The sequence below is a fragment of the Synchiropus splendidus genome, chromosome 13 (genome assembly GCF_027744825.2).
Source record: "Synchiropus splendidus isolate RoL2022-P1 chromosome 13, RoL_Sspl_1.0, whole genome shotgun sequence".
Classification (NCBI taxonomy): domain Eukaryota; kingdom Metazoa; phylum Chordata; class Actinopteri; order Syngnathiformes; family Callionymidae; genus Synchiropus; species Synchiropus splendidus.
In genome coordinates, this window is record NC_071346.1 from 10,536,041 (window position 1) to 10,560,560 (window position 24,520).

The window sequence follows — 24,520 nt, forward strand, 5'->3', positions numbered from 1 at the left end:
GTCGCAAAGTGGGCCAAACCCAGAGCAAACAAAAGCGAACCACAAAACTTGAGTCGAAAATATGCAGAAATATATACCGAATAAAATAAAGCCTGGACTTCTCTTTATTCATAGCAAATAATTTACAAAAGTTTCGGCTTTACATTTGAACAATGTGCTCATTTTTTATACTGTAAAACAGAAAATAAAACTGGTCATTGTAAACGTATTATTATTTTTTTTGAGATTTCAAGCAAATTTATATTTAAGAAAACTTTGCTGGTGAGATATCTTAAAACTACATCGTAATGCATTGAGTTAAAAATATAGAATTACAAAGCATTTCCATTTGAAAGCAATATAATCAATAATTTAATTCAGATATGTACAACGCAATGTTTATATAAGATGCATCAGTCATGTTAATAGTCATATTTACAGCCTCCTTATCATTCATTTTGTTCAGTCATTTATTTTGAAAGCATTATCTCAGAATAACAAAGGACAGACTAAGACATGAAACACCAGATTTGCTATGCGAGACTCTCCATCAGCTGGTTGTGGATTTCTTGGAAGGTTGGCCTCTGTTTGGCATTTCTTCTCCAGCAGCTCAGCATCAGTTTGTTGTACACTCTCTCGGGACAACACGGCGGCTTTGGCAGATACACCTGCACACAGCATTTTGTTTATGAGAGAACGAATCCCTGCAAATTCAACGCATGCAACAGACAGATATTTGCCATAATGGAAGAGACACTGAGAACAAACAAAAAACACAATTGAGACTGATGAAAATGATGAAAAAAGTGATAAATAAATAAATAACCTGTTTTCCCTGGTCCCGGAAAAACTCTCCGGTGTTTTCGATGACCTGCTCATCCGAGAGTTGAGAATATGGCTGCCTCTTGCACAAAGTCAAGATTTCCCACAAAGTCACACCAAAGGCCCAAACATCACTGGCCATGGTGAACTTACCCTGGAAAGTTGGGCAAAAATTAAATATTAAAAAAAAAAAAATTGTAAACATGTAATAATCTTCCTAAATAACAAAATATTACAGAAAGAAATGCATGCATTACTGAAAAATATCAGATAACTTGTTGGAAAATACATAATGTATAATAAAATATGCAGAATAAAATGCTGAAGTTAAGATGGAAATGAACGCGACTGAATAGTGAAACCAATTTTGGTACGGCTGTAGAGATTCACTGTGAATGTGGCGACAGAAAGTCATTCAGATTATAATGAATTCAATTCAAAACATATGAGGTGGGAAATGATCTGCTGGTGTTCATTGCTTCTTCCGCTCCCAATATATCTTGTGAATTTGATTAAAGGCGCTGCACTGCAGAGAGGGGGTTTTTATTATGCAGATTGATGGCAGAGTAATAACAGAGTCATTATGGCTTGCAGTGATGTGTACCAGAAGAATGCTCTCCCAGGACATCCAGCGAATGGGAAGAACAGCCCGACCCTGGATCCGGTAGTAATCCCCTCTGTAGAGGTTTCGACTCATGCCGAAGTCTGCGATCTTGATGGTGTAGTTTTTACCGACCAGACAGTTGCGTGTCGCCAGGTCGCGGTGGACGAAGTTGAGAGAGGACAAGTACCTCATACCGGACGCAATCTGCATGGCCATGCCCATCAGTTCACGGTAGCTGGAGGGAGAGAATACATCTTTAATACTCATATGTTGGACAGGTGTTGAACGTGTTCAGGTACCTGACCACGCCCTTCTCCTTCTCTGCTTTATCTTCAGAAGAATCCTGCTTTAGTGTGAGGTTGCAGAGGAACTGGTTGAGGTCACCGTTCTCCATGTACTCCGTGATCATGCACAGAGGGTCCGTGTCCACACATACGGCCAGCAGACGGACAATGTTGGGGTCCCGCAACCGAGACATGATCCGGATCTCCTTCAAGAAATCATTCCTAGAGCAGATTTAAGGAACCGTGAAGAGAACGGACTATATGGCAGTAGCTTCAATGTTTACCTTGCGTTCTTGTTGGCATCTTCTCTCAGAGTTTTAACAGCCACAAGCAAAAGAGAGCCACTGTTTTCATCTTCAGACATGTCTCCAACCAAGAAGTCCTGCATTCCCTCGGCCTCGCACAAGTGGACCTGCAAAACACATTAAAATACACACAAAAAATATTGTTTGCCACCCTTAGTAGGAGGATCACATAATAAATTATTCAAAAATTTTAAACAGAACAGGCTTCTGCAGTTATTTAAGTATATATTGTATAAGTATATAAGCACAATACGTTTAGAATCAAATGCTTTACATTTGATTGTTGACCGTATTTATATGCGTGAAAACATCATTTTTATGGGATAAAGAAAACAAAAGTGCTTTCTTAAAAAAAACCCCACATTATTATCAAATAACTAATAATAATAATATCATCAACAACAATATTACTACTACTACTACTACTACTACTACTACTAATAATAATAATAATATGATGATGATGAAAATATTGTACCTCATTTGTTATGGTGAAATGCTTATTTATTTATTTAAAACTTTATTTGTGGAAAAGTGATTTTAAATATATTGCTTTGTATCCTATATTAACTATTATAGCAATTTAAAACATTTTAATCTTGATTTTCGAAATAATTCATGTTTTCTGTAGCAAAATATTTTTTGATAAAATGTAATAAACATAAAAAAACACAAAAAAAAAATATTATTTGAAATTCTAAAACAAATTTTCTTAAAATAATTTTATAATGACTTAAGTTATTATTCAACTGTTTTATTGATTTGATGTGTTTTCTTGGACACAGGAAGCAAACCCTGAAATCTGCTTCAAATAAAGAAACAACAATAAATAAAAACCAATCAAACAAAACACAGGCTCACTTCTCCAAACTGTCCTTCACCCAGCTTCTCCTTGAAGGTGAGTTTTTCTCTGGGGAATTCTCTCATGGCGGAGTCTGTGTCCGCACAGATGTTGACAGCGGTGACTGAGGAGGCGCTGTCACCACAAGCCTCCTGCTGGCTGATGATGTCTGCCTCAGCGTAGTGTGGAGCTCCGTCAGCGCCGCCTGCTGCGAGGAGTCTCTGACAGCTGCTGGATCCTGATGCCGAACACACATTACAAGTGCAGCAGATGAAGCGCGACAGGAAAGATTGCTCTGTCTTACTCAAGTCTTCCGTCGACTGAGCGAACTCTGGCAGTTTCCGGATGAGGCGTGACGGCTCCTGGTAGTCGGAGCTGAGGGGGAAGATCCTCTCGTAAGTGGAGTTGGAAGAGGAGCCGCTGTCAGTGGACAGGGAGGAGTGATGGAAGGAGAAGGCCTGAGTCTGGAGCGCCAGGCGAGCAGTCAGTTCGTCGTCTAGGATGCGACGGGACGCCTGTTTGGGAGGGATTGGGGTCGACAGAATGAATGAGGAGAGGTTGAAGAGGCCGCTTGCAGACGTGGACGTTCACCTTCTCCAGCATCTTCTGCCACACTTGGCGCCACAGGATGATGACGATGACGGCCGAGAGGATGGCAATGATGGCCACCAAACAGCCAACCAGGATCCGGGTGTTGCTGTCGTCCACTTTATGGGTTGGATCTTCGCCTGGAAAAAAGAGATTTAATCCGTCTCAATTTAAGCAATTATAATCCTTCACAATCTGCCATAAATTATTGCTAGTTTTTTGTGGTATAACTGTGGCCGGCAGGAGGCACTGTTGGATCAGCGAAGCAAACCAGTCTGACACAGCAAGTACATTCTAGATACAGAATAACACGGGTCAGAACGTCACTGCTGCTCACCTGGGAGTATGTTGGCTTGATGTTTGCGAGATATTAGAGACGTGTTGTACACAGCAGAGCCTGCAGGAAGACGGGAATAGGTCAACAAACTTAAAGGTATTTTCAGACGTGTATTAAAGATTGCGTCCCACTTCACTGAAGTGGTCAGTTCCAGCTGTCACCTGACTGGAAGGCCACCTCACTGAACAGCATCCAAAGGTCGCTGAAGTGAAATCGGCACTTGAGGGCGACGGCTGTGCGGTCCCCAAGGGGCACGGTGACGAACCGAGCTCTTTGGCTCACGCGGTCAACAGCAGGCTTGAAGGACACCGGGTCGCCCTCCCAGTCTGCTCCCGAGCGCAGATAGCAGGTGGCCTGTCGGAACAGCCGCACCCCTCGGGTGAACATGTTGCTGCAGTGAACCTGGAGAGGGAGGCAGCTTGGGTTTAAAAATGCTTGAGCCTGTTGAATTCATTCACCTCAGAGTTGCTTTTGAATTGCAAATGTTTTCAGACGAATGCTACCTTCATGGAGGTGAAGTTCCGCACATGGTCGAACTCAAACGTCATCTCCACATAGCCTTTCGGGAAGCTCCTGTTGCTCCAGCCGACGTAGTCATAGCCGGGCCACATGCCGTAGACGTGGCTGTGGAGGAAGTCATCCAGACCCCAGGTGCCGTCGGTCAGCTGGCCGAGCCCCTTGCTCAGCCTTCTCCGGCCATTTATAAGAATGAACATAATAAATACAAGCACAATCTCATGCAGTTCAGTCCCTAAATTCGAAGAGAAACTGACCGCTCCCCAGATGATCCATCGTACACCGAGTCATTGAAGAAGACGTCCAGCCCTCTGTAGATCATTTGATGCCCATCTGGGATGCTGTAGCTTTTAAGGCCATCTAAAACGTCAGGAAATAAACAGCAAGGCTTCAAACTGTGTCCCAATGACCTTTGTCAAATAGAAAACTGGACACATATTCCAAATTTTCCCAGATAAAAATCCGCTCCCTGCAGAAAACATTTAAATCCCACGTCCCTGAGGCTTCTCATCTGAAAGCTCTGCCTTCATCTGGCGTTGCAGGAACTGAAACATTGACTTAATAAACTTAATAATAAACATAAACATGCAGCAAACTTGGCGGTACCCAGCCACTCGCAGCCGTAGAGCTCCACTCTCATGCACACGATCATCGAGTGGTCGGTCACTGGCATGAAGCGCACAAACCGGGCGATGATGGGAGGCTCCAGATCCTTCAGCACCACGTCGTGCGCATTTCTGTTCCCCTCAATCACCTGCCGAGACAGGCTTTTCATTTAATAGAGCGCCGGATCAATCTGCCAGGAGCTGTATATCTGCCTAGAAAGTGGGGGAGTCATTTTTCAAAGGGGCCAGAAGGACAGAATATTGGGTGAAGAAGAGCGAGGAACACAAAATGGCCACATTTCAGAGTGTCACACTGACCTCGCTAGAGCCGAAAACCTGTTGTATTTCATCTTTACATTGGAGACAGCGATGACACCTGAGGGAGAGAAGTCGCTCACCTGCCTGCCTTTCCTGTCCTGCCATCCTGCCCAGTTGGTGCCGTCCCGGCTGTACTTGATCCTGTATCTCTGGGCGAACTCATTGCCCATGCCGTCAGCGTGCCGACCTTGAGTGCCCACCAGGGTGATGAAGTGCAGGGAGCGAAGGTCCACCTGCAGGAATTCTTTGACACCGTCGGGCTCCGACATGATGTCTGGGCACCAGGCTCCGTCCCCGTCTCCGTTATCAAAGTCCAGCCTAGTTCAGTATTATTATTTTCAGTGTTTTTCTGTTGTGAAAACAAGCCACTACTTTAAAACTCAGATAGCAGATGTACCTTCCAAACTTGGCTGCAGTGGACTCGGACCACTGACTGGATGCAGAGATGTCTTCATCCTGAATCTGGCCTCCAGTCATTCCAAGAGGATAGCGACACATTTCTGTGGAAACATGAAGCCTTACTCAAGACATGATCCCTCCAAATAAAGCCTGAAGTTGAAGTACAAGCTAACCCACAGCTCACCTGCCTTACAGTTTAACACTGTAAAAGTGTTGTGCTAAGTTCACCTTCACTTTTAAAACATAGAATTTTTCCATTCCTCTGTTTTCTGTTTTCATCAGTGAACAGCCCTGCTGTGCATAATTTACCTTTTATATATCTAACGTGAGTCTTTTTCTTTTCCACAAAGTATTATTTACCACCAATCTAAATTAGTGTTCTTCAGTGGCTTTTAAAATGTACATTTGTTACTGATTTATTCACCTCTTATGCATACTAAAACTCTAAAAAAAACTCTACTTAAACAAGCTTTCAAGACAACATGGGATGGTTTCTGCTTTTTAAAGTGGCAAGATTGAAAAACACATTGAAATGAAATTATTATTATTATTATTATTATTATTATTGGATTATTATTAGTATTAGTATTGTTGTAGAATTTTATCATCTAATCTGATCTAAATAATAAGAATATAACAAGAACAACAACAATTTTATTATTATTACTGATAATAAAAAAAATAATAATAACAATAACAATAATAATAATAATTACAATAATAATGTTTCAGCTGTATCTTGGTATTATTTATTATTATATATCAAGAGCTTTTTTTTAGTTATGAGATGTTCAAAATTTGTACATATATATTTTTTATAATTACATTTTGAATTTTTTAGATATCTATTTTTTTTTCTTTTCAAAAGATCTCTAACAAAACTATTTTGAGATACCAAAAAATCTCCCTTCAGTTTATAAGTTGGCACCATCTAGACGTCGCTTGACCTGAATGACTTGTGTTTGTTTGCACGTGCGAGAGTCACAACTCTCCTTTAAAAGCAGTGTGTGTTGTGTATTTACACATGTGCAGTGGCGTGTTCAGTGGTCAGGGCGCCTCCCTTCCCCCCGGTTCCCTTCCTGCCGTCCTGCGCGGCCTCTGAGGCCAAACAGAGGCGTCAGTGTGTAGGTGCCAGTGAAAGCAGAATGAGACACGAGCCGCTTCTGCTCTGCCAGATTCTTACTTCTCATTCCGTTTATTAGCTGCTGCGGCCACGTGAGGCACATTGGCGTTTCTGTTTTGAACATCTGCCTGACAGCCAGTGAATCTACATTTTCAAATCACGGCGATGATTCGGAGGCGTGCAGCTTTCTCTGCTGGGTAATTAGTGGTGGTCTATGTTTTATTCACCTTCCCGCTGACACATACTTGAGGGTGCAGCAGAACAAATACGCCTTTGACTGTGAAAATAGAGGGAATGTGCAGTGACTGCATGTGTGTGTGTGTGTGTTACCTGCAAATGTTTTACATTTCTAGCTTTTTTTTCGGCCAGTGTCCCCTGCTTGTGAAAGGTCTGCCTGTTTGGAGGGTATTTGCTGTTTGACCGTGAGGCAAACCACACACACACGCACACACACATTAGGCCCACCCACCAAAGACTGAGCTCCTTCTCCAGCTTGTCGCCGAGCAAATCCCATGATTGTCAATGAATGTGGCACACCAGAGATATACCTCGAGATTTGACTCTCCGTTTCACCCACTAACCTCTGAGCCAAGCTGCGATTCTACCAAAAACTGCCTTCAACCACATACACACTGAACAGATGAAAAGGAAGAGCTGCTGGTGACTCATGACCTGGGTTGACTTGACATCTCACTGCAGCCGCCAGAAGGATGAAGACGACACGCTTGGTGATCTGGTCTACGTCCATGACCCTTGGCTTCTGCTGGTGAACACAACACCCAATTACGCTTAATAACATAGTTATTACCAGCAATTACAGCGAGTCATAAGTCACATTTTAACGGAAGTAATGGCAACTCTTGCAGACATGAACAAGAACAACTGTAATGATAATATATTGTGAGAAAATGTAAACATTTGCTGACACAAACAGTATCAACTTTAAAAACTTTTCCAGCAGTTGGCAGCTATTGAACTGTGTCACAGCCGCTTAGTCGAACCAAATACCAAAGTTTAGTCACTTGTATAGAATACCCTGGAACTGCTAGTATAGAGTCGTAGCATAGCATGGTGTAGAAGAGCGTGGTATGGTACAGTACAGTGAAGTGTACTGGGTACTGTACTGTAGTGTGGTGCACTGCACTGTGCAGTGTAGTGGCATGGAATGTAGTTTAGGTTTATGGTATTGTATAGAATAGTAAAGTGCAATCTAGTGTAATGTAGGACAGTATGGTATAGTGTAGAATGCTATAGAGTAGTGTGGTGTAGTATAGTATAGTACAGTGAAGTGTAGTGCTGTGTAATGTAGTTTAGAGTAGGGTTTATGGTATAGTGTAGAATAGTATAATGTAGTGTAATGTAGGACGTTGCTATAGAGTAGTATGGTGTAGAATAGTATTGTTATTGTGTGGTACAGTACAGTGACGTGTAGGGTACTGTGGAGTAGGGTGGTATAGCATATACCATATATAGGTGGTGCACCTGGTGCTTCCTTTCTGTTCGCAACATTGGTAATTATAGTGTATATCTGGTGCAATATAGGATAGTATGGTGTTGAGTAGTGTGGTGTACTGTACTGTAATGTGGTGTAGTATAGTATATACAGTGTGGTGTAGTGGCGTGTAATGTACAGGATGGTAGTTTCGAATCGGGTTTATGGTATCGTATAGAACGGTATAGTGCAATGCAGTGTAATGTAGTGTGGTGTAGAACAGTATGTTACTGTGTGGTACAGTACAGTGTACTGTAGTATAGTATAGTATAGGACAGATTAGTATTAGACAACACATCGCAGAGTAGTGAAGTATATACAGTATAATTCTTGCGTAGTATAGTACTGCATAGAAAGAAAAAAAAACTATTCAGCAGCCCACAACAGTATAGTACAGATCACAGTATTGAAGAGTGTTGTAGCATGATATAGCAAAATACAGTGTATATAATATATACAGAGTATATAAGCATCACTCGGTATCAGTGAAGTATTTTGCCAGTTTACACAGTGACTGTAGTCGTAGCATGGCACTGTATCCAGCACCAGTGAAACTCAGAGGTTAAAGTTGATAATGATGTGATAGAAGTTTCTATGCAACATGCAGCACAAGAGAAATGGATTTGGGTGACTTACTTCCACAATTCTGCCTCTCTCTCGTTTTACGAAACCATGTGTCTGGGTAAATATTCCAGCTCCACCGGGAGGCCGACCTCTTCCTCCAAAATACCAGCCAGGAATGGAAGAGAGAGGGAGACCAGGGAGAGAGCGAAATGAAGGCTGATGTAAGAGTCGCTGTGACTGGTGGAAATGAGGAGAGAAAATAACACGCTTCCAGAGTTTGACTTGAACCGGACTCCCAGAATTCCACCTGATCCACAAGCGGTTTCCATTATGGCTCACAGAGTCAGTGGCAGGGTGGAATTATCTGTCTGCTTCCATTTGAGCTGCAGTTTTCCTACTGAGGAAAACACGCCGAACTCCTTCTTGACGAAAACAAGCCTTTTTAGCCAAACGTTCTTCTGTCCATTTTGACTTGTGAAGGTGGGAGATGTGCACTTGGATGAGTCACTAATTCACACGGATGCATCACTGTGGACAGAAACAGAGACACACGCAGGCCCAGTCACGTGCGCAGCCGCAGGTACTGAGCTTTATTGACGCACTGACTAATACAGTAGGATGAGACGGCGGTGAGCAGCGCCTCCGGTGCGCCTGAATCACAGAGCTTTTCATTATAATGGTTGACTTGTAAAGGGGCAATACTTGTTTACTGTCGACTACACCGCTCGGTGGTCTTGTTCTCACTTTAGTCCACTCAGTCTTTCACGTCTTCCTCGCTTTATTTGTTTGTCCAAGTCTATTATAAAGTAATAATTCACCCCTCTGGCTCCCCCTCTGGGCTCTGGTGGTAATGCACGCTGACTCATTTCACCTGCTTCTATCCTTGTCCCTTGGCCCTTATGAGTAAGTTACAAAGGGAGGATGGGAACAGATTCAACCTTCCGTCCTCTCCTTCTTGTCTAAGATCGGGTCATTTGAGGTACTGTTCTGGCTCGAGGGAGGCTCCAGGTCAGACCCATGTGACACAGGAGACAATATCTTTTTGTGGTCCTGCGTTTTTCCCTAGAACACGTGACGTACTAAAGGCCTGGGGGCCAAATCCCGTCCAGCAAGATGCTTCATCTGGCAGACACTTCTCCGCTCAACTTTAAGCTTTGCACCATGTGGACGCTATAAATGTAAGAGTTGATCTGGAAAATTCCTGAAAATTGATGCAGGCTAAAGGGAATTTGCTAAAAGAATAGAGGGAAACCAGACATTGCATTTTGGTTAAACCAGGTTTAACTTAATATCACATCTTAATATTTGACACCAGAATCTATGCAGATAAGCTTCAACAATAGGGAGGAAGTGCAAACTCTTCGCTCCAGTTCACTATTTTTGTGTCACCTTAAGTTAGAACTACTTTTTCCTATCAAAGAATTCCAAATAAATCTGAATTTTGTGGACATTTTCTGGACCTCTTTGCGTTGCGTGCTGCCCCCTCGATGTGTTGGAAAGCAGAAGGATGGCAGGACGACTGCATCTCATGTGTGTTGGAATTACTCACATTAAAGCATGATGACATCACAGGTCTTTTATTGTGTTTGTTTTTCATCAAACGACCGACGCTCTTGATGTCAATATCTCTTGACACTCAGAGAGAGATATTGGTGATACACTTTTGTCAGCGAATTTTCAATGAGCTGCGAGAGAAAAGAAGACGAAATACGATTATGCAAATGAGAGTGGATTTCAACGGCTGGTTTCTGCCCACCACCGACGTCAGCAGTTGCACTGTGCGAGGCGTAGGTGGGCTTCATTCATCTCCCCCCCGATTTGTGAAATCGGTGTTTCAAAGTCGCACCATGTCTCTCTCTCTCTCTGAAATGTCAGCGCTAGCAAGGAGACATTTCGCTTCAAATCAGCCATGGAAATGTTCCAGAGATTAGTTTGAACTCAGCCAGGCGCGACAGAAACACAAGCCATTTGAGAAAGGGCACTCGCTTCCACGACCAGACACTTGGAAGCGCCTGCTCCCCTTCGATCATTAGCTGGCATTTCATTAGCGGGAAAAGAGAGAGAAAAGTTACGAGAGTTCAGAGGAAAGAGTGAGAGGGAGGTTGATGGATTTGGGGAGGAAGTTGAACACAGAGTCGAGGGCTGTGTCATGTGGACGGCCTCAAGTGGAGCTGTCTTCCTTTGGGCGTGGTGGTTGTTTCAAAGTCACAGTGCTGCTGAGTGTCGACTGACCAGAGGAGATACATTTACACTCCTGTACTTACAGTTAAACATGCTCACGGGTACATTCATATCGCACCGCAAAACACTGAAAAGGTATTTACAGCACCGGGTCACCGAAGCGAACATTTGAAACGGACTTTGGATATTGACTTACAGTACGTATGAAATAGTCCTGAATACTAGTACTTCACAGTTCAGTGCATGAAGGCAAACGGCGAAATGTATTCTTATGAAAATATGTACAAACAGGCTTCATTCGAGGGGTTGACTCAGAGGAGGAGCTTGAGGCCGTGCTACCATCTGCAATTTAAATGATCTCTCCGTCTCGCAAAGTTATCAAGTTTGAGACATTCCTTCCACAAACTTAATATTTCTTTTGCTAATTTGACACAGAACAAAACAATCTTTGTTCTTCACTGTTGCAAAGTGATGCGTATCACCATCTGAAACATCAGAGAACATTTAAATTAGCCAATGCGGCTTTCAAGAGCAAAAGCCCGATTGTTCCGGAAGCAATTATGCTTCAAAGCTTTCAGCATAAAAGAGTATTCGAGCCGTTGCTCATTATTTCAGTGTAAAGTATTTGCTGAGCCATTAAGAATCTGAGGTGAGCGCGATGCTAGCGAGAGTTAGTCATGTAGCTGCCCATCGACATTCTCTGTTCATCCGTTTACAGCGTCATAAAGCAAAACTTCTATTCTTGCATTGGTGACATTCATAGTGTTGGATATTGTACCATCAACATTGTGACTTGTTGAGCATTAAATGCTACACAGAACAACTCACTGATATTGATACCTTCAAGGACAATACCTTGGCCCACGGAGGCAGTAAACTACTTTAAAAAGTAAAAAAAAAATCTGTATCATGGGCATCAATGTAACTGACCAGTTTCCAAATTGTGGTCATATCTACACTGTTATGAGTCATGATATCTACATACGTTATAGAGGATCTGATTTTTAATGCACTATAAATTGGAAATAAATTCATTTGATGGGTCTCCTGATGTTTCTCTGGGGCACAGGAAATGATTTGGCGAGCCAGATTCGGCCCCCGGGCCATGACTTTTGACACATTTTATATGTCTTATAAATACATTTTTCAACCCTTACTGCAAATATTTTTAAATAGTTTCACAGTGCTGCCTGTCGTCTGTGTTCCTAGTTGGTTTTTCACATCAATATATGACGTGTTTGGACCACACTTCCCTAGTGACTAGTGATGGGTAGACGAGGTGTCATGAAACAGTGTTGCAGGGTCGATGAAACAGAGTCCTGATATTCAGAGGCCACTAGAAGGCGCTCTTGGTTTAGAAATGTTGTGTTATTTTAATTAGTTGTGAAAGTAACATTTTACATCAGACAGCGCCATCTGGTGGCCTCTGAAAATAAGCACACTGTTTCACGAAGCCTCATCTAGCCATTACTACTAGTGACAACTGGATCTACTTTTAGTTGAGTGGAGTCGTGGAATCAGAACGATACCCCTCTCATTTACAGTGGTAGAATCAATGGTGTCAAGATCAAATGTAATGACTAGAGTTATTGACAGTACCACACACACACACACACACACTCACACACACATATATACCAGTTTTCCATTCACGGCTCTTTCCTCCAGACATCCCAAGCTATTGGTTTGCTGACCCAGCCACCACTTCCTCACCGACCTGGATGGTGGTCTTTTTATTCCCCGAAACTTGATGGATTTTTGGTAACTAAATATGTAGCCGTCATTCTCAGCCGTACCTTCAGTGTGAGAAGAGTCCAGTCTGACTAGACGGCGGCCTCCTCCCCTAAAGAGTCCGATAGACTGTCCGCATTCAAAACGTTGAACAGTCGAGCCGAGCTGTCGCCCTGGCCGACATCTCCGTGCCCCCAACTGTCCCGGTCATCGCTCTCATCTGTGTTCGATTCATACTCCGATCCGATCCCTGACTCTCGGAACCGTAGCAGCTCCAGGGCCCCCAGGACTTGCTCCCCGAGCAGTATGCTGTCGTCGGGTGCTCCGTCGCTTGGGCTGACCACAGGTTCTTGGCTTGGCTCTTGGTTCTCCAGCCCCCTGGATGAAAAGCGAAAGCACTCCAGTCGAACACCGGTGGACCCTAGCGGACTGGTGTCTGCGCTCGGCGAGCAAGGACTGGCCAGGGACGACACCCAGGAGCTCTCGCAGACCTGCTGCTGAGATGCTGACGCCGCCATGCTGCAGGAAGGCGTGAGCGCTGGCTGAGCTCGGAACGTGATCTCCAGAAGACTGTCCTGGGAGCCCACTGAGGAAAGATGATAAGTTTGAGGTGATGCAGCTGCTGACATGATGGGCTCATCCAAGGCCGCCGCGGCCCGAGACGCCGAGGAAGAACCATGAATCACCGGAGTGTGCCGCACTGATTATAATGAATTACACGTCAGAGGTGGATGAAAAATGGAACTATGTGGAGGAGATGGATGAGCTGCTATTCTGAGGGCGTGACAGATATTACAGGGGAGCTTTTTACAGCAAAACGTTACAAGACTTCACTCACTGGAGGTTAACTGGCCGGCGGCTTTAAGCTCCAGCTCCTGGATCTGCTTGACCAGCAGCGAGATGTGTCTCAGCAGGTCGGTGTTCTGCTGCAGCAGCCGCTGGACTCTAGTCTGGGCTTCCGTCCGCGCAAGAACCTCCACAGACAGTTGCTCCTGCAGCGTGTGGACCTAGACCAACCAGATCAAAACTTTAACAGTGGTTCATTGGCAGCTGGTGAATCTGTAGGATCAGAACCTGTGATGTTGCTGCTTGCGCCTGCTGCTCCTGCTGCTGCAGCTGCTTCTGCAGGAGCTGGACCTGCTGCTCTACAGAACAGCAAGCCTCCACAGCAGACTGACCCGGCGCAGATGCTGCGAGGACGGGCGAGTTCAGCAGAAGAGGGGGGTCCTCACACACCTGCAGCAGAAAGACACAAGCACACTGACTGTAGTTATAAATGAATAAAGTCTGGAGTGGAATAAACACACATTAAACATGCATGATGTCATAACGCGTCTGCTACATATTACACACCGCAATGAGTCATAAACTTGCATATTAAGTTTGATGAGTCATTTAATAATAAATTCCGTTGTGGCATTTATCATCTATTATTCAGCAAATTAACTGAACGGAATGTTGTGTGAAATATTTGCAGAAACACTAACAGTTTTTGTTTAATAAATTATAATGAGATTTCTCCATAGATTTAATGTGCAAAACATCACGCCCAGCTCATAAACCTGTGAGTGGAGGCAAGCAAAGTTGAGTCAGAGGGAGGAAAGAATATGAAGAGTGAGATCGCAAGATGGTGGATTTGGTGAATTAATAGGGTACTTTTATTTTGTAGCCTTGACTCCCCTTTTGTTTCTCCCTCCTTCCTTCCTGTTTGTGTGGTACACGGCTTTTCATTCCGTTGGATTTATTTTCTGTTGTCTTCTCCCGGTTCGGTGATGCTTTTTGTTGTATATTTTGTTTTATTTATTAAACCGTTGTATTTGACTCGCCGCTTGCCTCCTGTGACTCTTAGATCGCTCCAATTGGGTTCCGCCCCGCGTTTCGAACATAACAGACTGGCATCTGAGGGCACCTTTTTTGGGGAGTCCAATCCCTCCACACAAACCATCTTACTCGGTTATTCCTGGAATATGATCTAGAAAATATGATTCATCTATACACCATCTGCTTCTTCCAGGTGAAGTCAAGGAGGAAGCCCAAAACTCAGTTTTCAGCTTGAAGCATGAAGTCCACAAAGAGAATATGGATTCAGTAGATGAGCAGGACAAGGGTGCACTGTGTGTTTATCAGTTCCATAAATAGATTTCGCCAGAGAATTAAAAAGGAGGAACCATGAGCTCCATTAGTCATCTGAGAGATACACAGTCAATACTGCTTCTAGTACTCTGGGGAGGGATGAGTAACTGAGCTGAACGGTAAACTGAGGAAGCAATGAAACAATGGTGTTGAAACATGAAAATCTGTCCGAATGAGCATGATACGGGGAACACGGATCAGATCTCTGAAATGAACTGCCCGCCAGAAGCCGATCCCTCTGTCTCTATCCCCTTGACCTCCGCCCTGATATGTTCCTAAGCCCTGGATTAGAAGAGTTGCCTTTGCCTTTTACTGAGCTTAAAACCGCGTCAAACTGTTCCACTCCATCACTCTTCCTAACAGCGTTTTAATGCCGGCTTTTTAGGACCATCAACTGAGGAAACTGAGCAGCTCATTACGTCGTCCTCTCTCAATGGCCCAGTTCTGTTCTCCACAGTCTGACAGATTTGATGGAGAGTAGCGGTATAATTAGAAGTAGAAATGTGCTTCATCAATACACCGAAGCCATATGCGTTAGGGGAGGGGGGGCAAACAAACACCGAACCCCTGACAAATGACCACAAATATATTAGACATCAGCACATCTGTCATACGCATCCATTCCTCCGGTGTTTGGTTCATCATATTTCGGACAGAATTCTGAGAGGCAGACGGTGTGAGAGAGTTTTCCTCTTTCCAAAATGAAGTGGTCCAGTATAAATGTCACTGTTCCGGACTCATGACTGACTCATCCAAGTCAGAGACCAACCCTTAGATTGACATGTCCTGTGAGGGCAAAAATGTTTGGGGGTTTGATCAGTGCATCTTCTTCTGTCATGCACTGTATCGATCTGTACTGGTGAAGAAAGAGCTGAGCCAAAAGGCAAATATCTTAACTGGGATCTAACCTATGTACTGCACTATATTTCCACAAAGATAGCGGATGTTGTTTTGTCGTTTCTGGTGGAAAGTCACAGCTACAATAACAGTTAGTTTTGGCGACTGCTGGGTGACCAGGTGTCTGGACTCTGGTTTTAGATTCAGGGTTAAAACCCATTTATTCTCAACGTTACAGGAGTTTTCTGTCTGTGCTCTATGTTTATTTCGTATGTATTTCTTCCACTAGGCTTAAAGATGTAGGTCAAACGGAGCATTACCACCTGAAACCATGGGGGGCAGTGTATTAGTACCAGTACGGTCAATGGCTCACTTCCGTATTCTAGGACTGAGCTGAACAGAGAACGGAGAAAGAAGAACATCAGGAGATTACTAGGTTGTACTGTTCTTGAGCTATATCTGTTTGTGTAAGGTAGTTCTTGGGCCCCATGCACCTTGTGCTGCCGTTGCGACTGCTATCTCAATGAACAGATGAAGGATGTCACCTCTCCGTCAACGTGAACCTTGTCTTTCTTCTGAGTGTCTGTAGAGGCGACACAATCGATGCTCTCCTCTGTTGAGGCTTCAAGGTCCGTCTCTTCCGATAGTGCAAGCTTCTTCTTGGCTGCAGAAATCACACACGTCGACAAGGATTTGAGCGGCACATATTCACACAGAAGTGCGGCAAACAAAGAGGTGGCTGAGGCTTTGATGGATGGCAGCACAACAAGGAAAATGCAGTCACAGCACGGCGAGGAGCCTTGAACATAATGACATCTTTTCTCTGGAAATTGCAAGCAGTTGTCGGCAAGAAAGCGTTTGAGAGAAGTCGGTGACAGAAAGAGGACAGATGGGTGCCAGAAGCAGGAGGGAGAGGCTGGGGTTGTTGGATTGACTGGGGGGGGGGAAGATGTGAGTCACCTGGTCCTGTATCTTCAGCCTTCTCCTCCTTTTCCTCCAGGCTGTCGGGGCTCTGCTGCAGGGTCAGCTGGTGACACACATCAAATGCTTGACCCACCGTCCGCACGATCCTCACGGCCTGAGACTGGGAGACAATAAATCAATGTGAGAGAGTGCGGCTCGCCAGGGGAGGAAGTGAAGGGAGGTGAACTCTTCTGTTCAGTTCACAGCTAATGAGGGCGAGATGAGAAAGGGGTGTGGCAGACTGGGGTTCCTGCAGGAGATGTGATGAAAATGAGGAGGGAATCTTTCAAAGCAAAGTTACGGTGGGAAAGAAGTTGCCTCAGTTCACATCATATCATCCAAAATAAGCCTTCCTGGGTGCCAGAGTTTCACCTGTTATACCTCGACTATGCCATTTGGAGAGTGACAGGAAGATCAGAGATTTAAGCAACAGGAAAACCTCAACATTCTCCATGCGCATAGCACAGTTTTTCACTGTGTATTCCCATCATTCCCATAAAAAACCTTGCAGGCCAACAAATGCAGTGGCAGTTTATGGCGCCAGACAAGTGTCAGTAGGTTATATGTAGCACTGCAAAGTGTGTTTAAAAATTAATCCCTCGAAAACCATATTCTATGTTGATATTGTCCAGATAATCTGTCTTCTTGAATGTCTATTTTATTATTTTCCTCCAATGTTTTAAATGCTGTTTTAACAAATAGAGGGCAGGGCTAGGTTGGATGGGTACATGAGGCTTCATGAAACAGTGTCCTGATTCTCAGAGGCCACCAGATGGCGCTGTCTGCTGGATTTGAACAACAAATTCAATGAAACCTCACCAGAGCGCCATCTAGTGTCCTATGAAAATTATGACACAGTTTCATTGACCCTGCAACACTGTTTCATGACACCTCACCTACCCATCACTAGTCATGCGTTACCCTGTGGACGCATTGTGTATGGTCCACTTAAATTAAAATTATTAATACCAAAACAACAGAAGTTTTCTACGTGTTAAATGAAGTCAAAACTATTTCACACTGCTTTTTGGCTACACACTGCATAATAGAGACAAATTCAGATTCTCTCTTAAAAGCTCTTCAATAAATATAAACCATGTTTACAATGTCAGCGTCCCACTAGTGTTTACCCTCCCGAGACAGAGCGACTGGTACGCACCCTCTTGTGAAGAAATACCTTTTCAGCCGTTTGTTTAACGCAGTTTAGAGCACAGCTTTAAACAGCGTGGTGCACAACCCCCCGCAGCCATCAAGTCCGAGACTCAGACGCAAGATGGCAGTGAAGATATTTCTCCCCCTCATACGAGGAGCAGACTTATTCGCCACTGGAGAAAGAGAATGTTGCGAGTCCTTTAAAATGTTCAAGCCTGGCTGCTAATTCATTACATTGAGGCTTGGTCTTCTAGAGGAAAAATGGCTTTTTAGAGCAGCTATTCTTCACTAATGGTTTTGCTTACGTTCACTTCCTCAGTGATCTAAATGTGGAGGGAACTATGTCAAATGAATGCATTATTGTTTGCTGTTCCTGCTGCAGGGATTCGAATCCAATATGTCACCGAAATATACGGCGGAATTAAAGAGAGGAGAACGTCTTTGTGTGCTCCCGAAGTCCATGTATAAAGCTCTAGATGAACCAGGCTGACGCTGAAAGTCCTGCTGGGCGGCAGCTTGTAGGGATGAGAGTGAATCAAATCTCCTCTTATCAGATGGTCCATCTCCTCCTACTGCGCCTCGTGCCCGGCTGCAGCAGCCAGATAAAGCCACGGGACCCCAGGGAGAGCGCTCGGCTCCTTTGACCGTGTCGCCGACAATTAGGCGGGTGTTTGCTCAGCAGTACTGAGAAAGTATACTATTAAAAATGTGCCACATCCCTTCCCACCGGGATGATGGGACTTCACTATCAGCTAAGTCGCCGTCCGGCTGGTATCCATGGTGAAGGGATGGAAGCTCGGTCATTATTCTTCAAGGACAATTGGCTTTGAGACATAGGGAGGAAAACCGGCTTCTGACTGCCACACACATTTCAAGGCAGAGCCAGTGAAATTGGCGCAACAGAACCAAAACATCGATAAGAGAATGCAAGGTCGCAGAGAGGATGTTGGAACACCTCAGCATTGTTTTGTGGAGAAGAAATCCCCACTTCATCGCAGTACAATTCAAAACTTGAAAACTAAACACATTTGATCCCGCTGGACGTCGGTGAAGAACCCACCTTCCTCTTTGACTTGAAGACATTACACCGGAAAACGTTGCTGAGACCATCTCTGGCTATGTAGCTGAAGATCTTCAAGTCTTGAGCATCATGGGAGACGTAGAAAATCCTTATCAAGGGCAAAAAAAAAAGCGTCAGCCCATTTTTGAGTGACCTGTGTGGGTGGATTGCAGCCTACCTCTGTATGGGATCCTGCGAGACCAGGATGGCGCTCTCGTCCCACGTCCATCCTTTCCTCTGTCCCGACATGAGAACATTGAAAAAAAAGATCTTCACAAGCGAACAAATCGAGTAAAACACTGACCTTTTTCTTTTTGCGCAGAATGACTTTGACAGAGTCGGTGGACACCACGATGTTGACCTTCTTTTTCTTGATGTTCTTCAGTTTAAATTCATACTGTGGGAGAAGAATCGGAATTTTAACCAGGCTGTTTTGGTTATATAATAGCAAACACTGTGAGTTTGGATGGAAATCTTCAGGCGGGATGAACGTCAGACAGGAAAATAAGAACGACACGCTGATGAGGAAATATCGCCTGGGGGATGTGCAGTTGAGTAAACCATGACGCTCTGACAGTTTCCCTCCACGGACGCCGTTTAAACTTCCAAACACAGAGGGGAGCAGACAGATTTAAGACGCGTTCGTTCCTCACCGTGGTTACTGATGGTTCCCGCATGGCTGTAGCAAGCAAAACTGTCTGCTTCAGATCAAGAACAAACGTTTGTGTACTAGTCATTAAATTCTTTAGAAGCTTACGAAATTCATCTGAGAGCTCAAAATACAACCCAAACTGACTTTCTTTTCTATTTTTTAGGCGATGAAATGAAAAGCCTGAGCGTCCTCCCTTATCACACCTGTCCTCCTTCACCACATCCTAGAATCTCATTGGTCGTCCTCTATTTCCTGAAAATATGCACGGAACAATAAGCAGTCTAGAAACAGTGGAAAGATTTTCTCCAGTAAATGAAAAACTGAATCATTCTCTTCCATTAGCTTCTCCGCCGTGTCCTCCACGCTTGGCGCTGAAGGCTAACCAACTGTTGAGCTTATCTAAATGTCAATCATAACGCAAGGCTTTAGCCGCCTAGCTTGCGATCCGCTGAGGAACCTTTGTTTATGAGCCTCCTACAGCTTGTCATATCCCCTTAGCCCGCTCATCCATCTCACTGTATCGTGGGCGTGTTTTCTCCACAAGCGGTCTCGAGTGAAAGGCCCCAAACGAAGGACGCCACCTTCACTTTGTGTCCTTCATAATAGCAACTCCACACATGAAGCTAGCCACAACCAGAGGAGCCGTTTGTGCTCTCGCAGATGCAGTAAGACCAGTCTTTAGCAACACTAAGCCTTGAAATCATTCCACTTCATTCGTCAATACCTCTCTTTTATCAGTCAATGGATCCTCCTGAGAGTAAAAATACACATCACAAACTGATGTCATGGGTCACATGTGGCTATATGGTGAGCCAGATGTGACCAGCAGGTAATTTAAAATAGTCAGCCTGCAGTCTATCTTAGTGGTGGGATGGAAGACAACCGATAACTGAAAGAAAAAACTGAAAAAAAGAAACTAAATAAAAATAAAAATCAGTCAATGTATCAATCTATCATCTATCAAGCATCTTGCTTTTGTTCAGGGGTGTTTTTCGCTACACAATGGCCAGGGTTTGCACTACTCTCTATGTACTTGAAATTCTTATACAAATATTTTCAAGACATGAAAAGAGCTTTAGTTTAAATAAGGTGATATAAAAACTTGAATATAGCCACCATCGTGATTTATTCTGCTATTGTTAAACTGATACAAAATAAACAATATTTTGTTGTTTAAATGTATGTATCATTTGATTCAGTAATATATATATATATATATATATATTTTTTTTTTTAATTCAATGTCTAGCACCGCAGCACGTAGCAGCCCGGCGTCACGTACGACAGTTACAGCAACACAGTATCCCAGCATCTCACTCTCACACAGCCATCTACCACTACAGTAGCACCTATAACCCTCGCATCGCCTTACGTCCAATGTGACTTACGGCTGGTTGGTCGGAACCGATCCCGGCCGTATGTTGGATTTTACTTGCATATATATATATATATATATATATATATATATATATATATATATATATATATATATATATATATATATATATATAAGCTTGGTCACTATTAAGTATCGATCAGCTAGTCTTTGATAATCGCCTGAAATTGACTCAAGAGAAGAGGCGAAGTTTGTTGGGAGGGCTGGAGGTGTGGCCTCCCCAAGGTGGGGCGGCCGTAAAATTGTGTTGAACAAGTCCAGTACTCACAGTCCTCCAGATAGATTTTGCTACATGACATGTGCTACATGACTGGCTTATTTCACGAAAATTGGCCAACATGCCTGCTGGTGCATTCTGGGTATTAAGGGCCTGCATTGTGCTGGAAATAAAATCTGTGCCATAAATATTCGTGCGTTTTTGGCCTAAAATAGTTTCTTTCCCGCTGTAATCACTGCAGCCACATTTGCACAATTACAGGTGCACACTGTTCACACCTGAAATGCAACAGTAAAAAGAAAGTACGACAGAAAAATGACGATCTCTGTAGGGTATATTGCTGTAATATCTTTTGTTTGTAGTATTATTGAGTCATAAGAAAAATATACTTTCTCCAAAGATGCTCTACAAATACGTCTGAGCCTGTCAGATTCCTACAAACTCAATTTGTGTTGAACCAAAGAACCATTTAACAGTATGGTGTTGTGGATTTAGAGCTGCCTGGAGTCAGTGGGGATGTGGATGACCTTCTGCTGACACAATAACTTGTGTTGTCAGATTAGACGACACGCTGCTAAATCCTCAGCTCGCTGTGCTTCTGGGACACTGCGGCGAGATGTAATGACAGGACATCAGTGCGGCGATGGCCCTGCCAAGAGTGAAGGCACCTCCAGAGACGCCATTTCGTTTAACAGTACCCCACATATATAACCTGGGAGCTGTGTGTAAATCCAGCTGTGATTTAAACTGCTGCGAAGGTAGCGGCTCGTAAGCGTCACCTCGACATGCTGTGATTCAAGGACACATTTTAACATCTTACTCGGATTCTCCTCATGGCGGCGACAATCTCCATTCTGCTGCCGGGTCGGCCCACTTCCAAGCTGCCGATGTACTGCCAAAAACATTGATACATTTGCAGTAGTTTGTCTCATGAGAGAAGCACAGCTAGTTTTAAAGAATACAACTTGAATAAATAATTAAATACAAGTACAATATGAGTCATAAAATGAAACAAATAACAAAATACAATATTAATGAGGAATATTTTTTCAATGCTGGGTGGAAAAAAAAAATAAAATAAATAATGAAAGATCCCAAAAAATGCATTAAAAGAATTGACATTTAGAGAAAGTCTTAACAAATACACCAAATAATAATAACATAATAAATAATTGGAAATGCAAAACTAAACAACAGAAAAGTTTGTTCTGATACAGACCAGGCAGTTTTAGTGAGGGAGCTGTGTTTAGCCCGTGACCCCCGCTTTGAACAGGTCTGCTCTAAGTCAATAGTCAACACCTGTCGGTATTTAATTTTAGCAAATGGCTTTAAGAATCAGACCATAAAAGTGCTAAACATGCGTCAGTTTGTATTCGCATTGAAGCCAACTTTGTCTTTATAATGCTGAGAAATGGATCAATGTATGCAAGTTCATATGGACTTCCAGTGACTCAGATTCGACCTGAGGGCGCTCAGTCCTACCTTCGCCTCGAAGCAGACCCCATGCTGGAACACCTCGTCGTTGTGCATGGGGATCCTCAGATCATGAACATCATCCACCAGGTTGTACTTGGTGACTCCGGGCATCGCTTCTGCTTGGGAGAGAAGCTCTGGCTCCTCCTCCGGCTCCTTCTCTGAGGAGATCTGGGAGGTCTAGACTGACTGATCGATGGAGCGATGGATGAACCGGAGAGCACCGATCGGTGTTTACCAACTACTGAGCCATTCAGTGTGACGCCGAACGCCGGACGCGACGCCGATGACGCACGAAAGTCAGCACGTGACTCGCAGCTCCCTGAAGCTGCCCTGATCAATCGGTGGTCGATGATCGGGTCCGGTGGGCGACAGCGAGTTCCAGTCGGGATCCAGGATGAGACGCCTCCCCCGCTGGAGCATCAGACTGTCAGGATGGGTTTGGTGGTGTGACATCTAGCGGCGCCACAGGAGAGAACACGTCTTTAAACAAGTGCCACCCAGCGGATTCACACGCGATTAAACCTTAAAAGCTGCGATGACGACGTCATTTAGAAAAAGTATTATAGTCAGATCACCACCTCCACTTATTGCTATTTTACTTCCCACAATCTTGTCTTTAGTTTCTTTTAATACCATGAGTGAATATGTAAATGTATACTTCAAAACGATTTATTGCAAAAGCATTGATACATTTGATGTAGTTTGTCTCATGAGAGTGTATATATATATATATATATATATATATATATATATATATATATATATATATATATATATATATATATATATATATATATATATATATATATATATATATATATATATATATATATATATATATATATACACATAATAACCATGAAAAAAACACGTTTTTTAAATGCTGGGAGAAAATATAATAATAATAATGCAATAAAAAGAATACAAATTTAGAGAAAGTCTTAACAAATACATCAAATAATGTTACATTATTAAAGAAAAGTTAGTTCTCATGCAGGCCAGGCAGTTTTAGTGTAGCTGAGTTTAGTGGCCTGTGATCCCCGCTTTGAACAGGTCTGCTCTGAGTCTATAGCCAACACTTGTGGGTAATGAATGGCAGCAAATGACTTTAAGAATCAGAAAGTGCTAAACATTTGTATTGACATTGTTCTTTTATATTGTTATTTTATTTCACTCAATCATTCCTTAATTTATTTTAATTCCATGAGTGAACATTTGCTTGTAATACGTCAAAACAATTTTTTGTTAACCTTGATTTCTTCACCTCTTCATTGAAAAATATCTCATCTTCTACGGCTTTCTACCATCAGCTCTGCATCTAAAAGCCAATCCTACTTCCAGAACTAAACAAACAAAACAAAAACATCAGATACTAAAACTGCTGTTATTAATTCAACAACTATGACCACAACTAACAATAGTATTGTCATAATGTTCCTACCTCTGCTGCTACTCCTCCTCCTCCTACAAATGTTGTACTGCCACTACTATTGCCAACATTACTTTTCGAAATACTTCTAATAGTGTTGCTGATTTAACAGCTATTTTGCAATGCATACAAACGCATACAATGTACTGTATTCTGTTCCTATTTACTACTAAAAACATTTTCTGTATCTACAGCAACTATTACAACAACTACTGCAACTTCTTCTTATCTAACTGGGACTACAAATACTAACATTAATATCACTAAATAAACGTTCACTTTAACAAGTACTACTGTTTCTAAGACTACTACTATTATTATTACTACTAATACCACTACGACAGTGCAGATCGACTACTTATACTAGTACTACTGATGGTACTACCACATCATTCTATCACTTCTCAGGTCGGCGTTGATTTGCAGAAATAATAAATGATTTATGTTTAATAGGAGGTTGTTGCAACTGCAGTTGGAGCGTCATGAAAAAGAAAGGTTTACTACACGTTTGTAACG

General features: G+C 43.1%; 2 protein-coding genes across 5 annotated transcripts; both read right to left on the reverse strand.

Moving 5' to 3' along the window:
* Positions 1-140: 140 nt before the first annotated feature.
* On the reverse strand, positions 141-12,897 carry LOC128769875 (discoidin domain-containing receptor 2-like). 4 transcript variants are annotated; one of them, XM_053883927.1, is made up of 17 exons: positions 8,850-8,991; positions 7,394-7,484; positions 5,597-5,699; positions 5,280-5,517; positions 4,883-5,030; positions 4,534-4,636; positions 4,264-4,447; positions 3,922-4,162; positions 3,761-3,820; positions 3,427-3,563; positions 3,140-3,350; positions 2,856-3,073; positions 1,974-2,101; positions 1,705-1,911; positions 1,406-1,640; positions 806-955; positions 141-647 (listed from the first exon to the last, which is right to left on the reverse strand). In XM_053883927.1, the coding sequence occupies exons 2-17, from the start codon at positions 7,467-7,469 to the stop codon at positions 513-515; spliced, it is 2,574 nt and encodes an 857-aa protein (XP_053739902.1). In that variant the 5' UTR covers positions 7,470-7,484; positions 8,850-8,991; the 3' UTR covers positions 141-512. The 4 variants fall into 4 exon arrangements, with proteins under 4 accessions (XP_053739902.1, XP_053739901.1, XP_053739898.1 ...); XM_053883926.1 differs by lacking the exon at positions 8,850-8,991 and adding an exon at positions 12,755-12,897 and having other exon boundaries at positions 2,856-3,350; positions 7,394-7,481; XM_053883923.1 differs by having other exon boundaries at positions 2,856-3,350.
* On the reverse strand, positions 10,373-22,990 carry LOC128769876 (carboxyl-terminal PDZ ligand of neuronal nitric oxide synthase protein-like). The gene is made up of 10 exons (XM_053883928.1): positions 22,582-22,990; positions 21,920-21,991; positions 19,139-19,231; positions 19,013-19,071; positions 18,835-18,943; positions 16,620-16,743; positions 16,205-16,323; positions 13,764-13,925; positions 13,528-13,696; positions 10,373-13,275 (listed from the first exon to the last, which is right to left on the reverse strand). Exons 1-10 carry the CDS (start codon positions 22,684-22,686, stop codon positions 12,782-12,784), a joined length of 1,506 nt encoding a protein of 501 aa, XP_053739903.1. The 5' UTR covers positions 22,687-22,990; the 3' UTR covers positions 10,373-12,781.
* Between the last annotated feature and the right edge of the window lie 1,530 nt (positions 22,991-24,520).

Bases quoted from the DNA above. Each gene is read 5' to 3' on its own strand.
- LOC128769875 (XM_053883926.1), bottom strand. From the start codon at position 7,469: ATGGACGTAGACCAGATCACCAAGCGTGTCGTCTTCATCCTTCTGGCG. The intron at 5,518-5,596 runs GTACATCTGCTA...ATACTGAACTAG, and splicing joins ACTGCAGCCAAGTTTGGAAG to GCTGGACTTTGATAACGGAG. The intron at 3,821-3,921 runs GTGACAGCTGGA...GTCTTCCTGCAG, and splicing joins TGAGGTGGCCTTCCAGTCAG to GCTCTGCTGTGTACAACACG.
- LOC128769876 (XM_053883928.1), bottom strand. From the start codon at position 22,686: ATGCCCGGAGTCACCAAGTACAACCTGGTGGATGATGTTCATGATCTG. The intron at 18,944-19,012 runs GTAGGCTGCAAT...GCCCTTGATAAG, and splicing joins TCGCAGGATCCCATACAGAG to GATTTTCTACGTCTCCCATG. The intron at 13,697-13,763 runs GTTCTGATCCTA...TGGTTGGTCTAG, and splicing joins CGCAAGCAGCAACATCACAG to GTCCACACGCTGCAGGAGCA.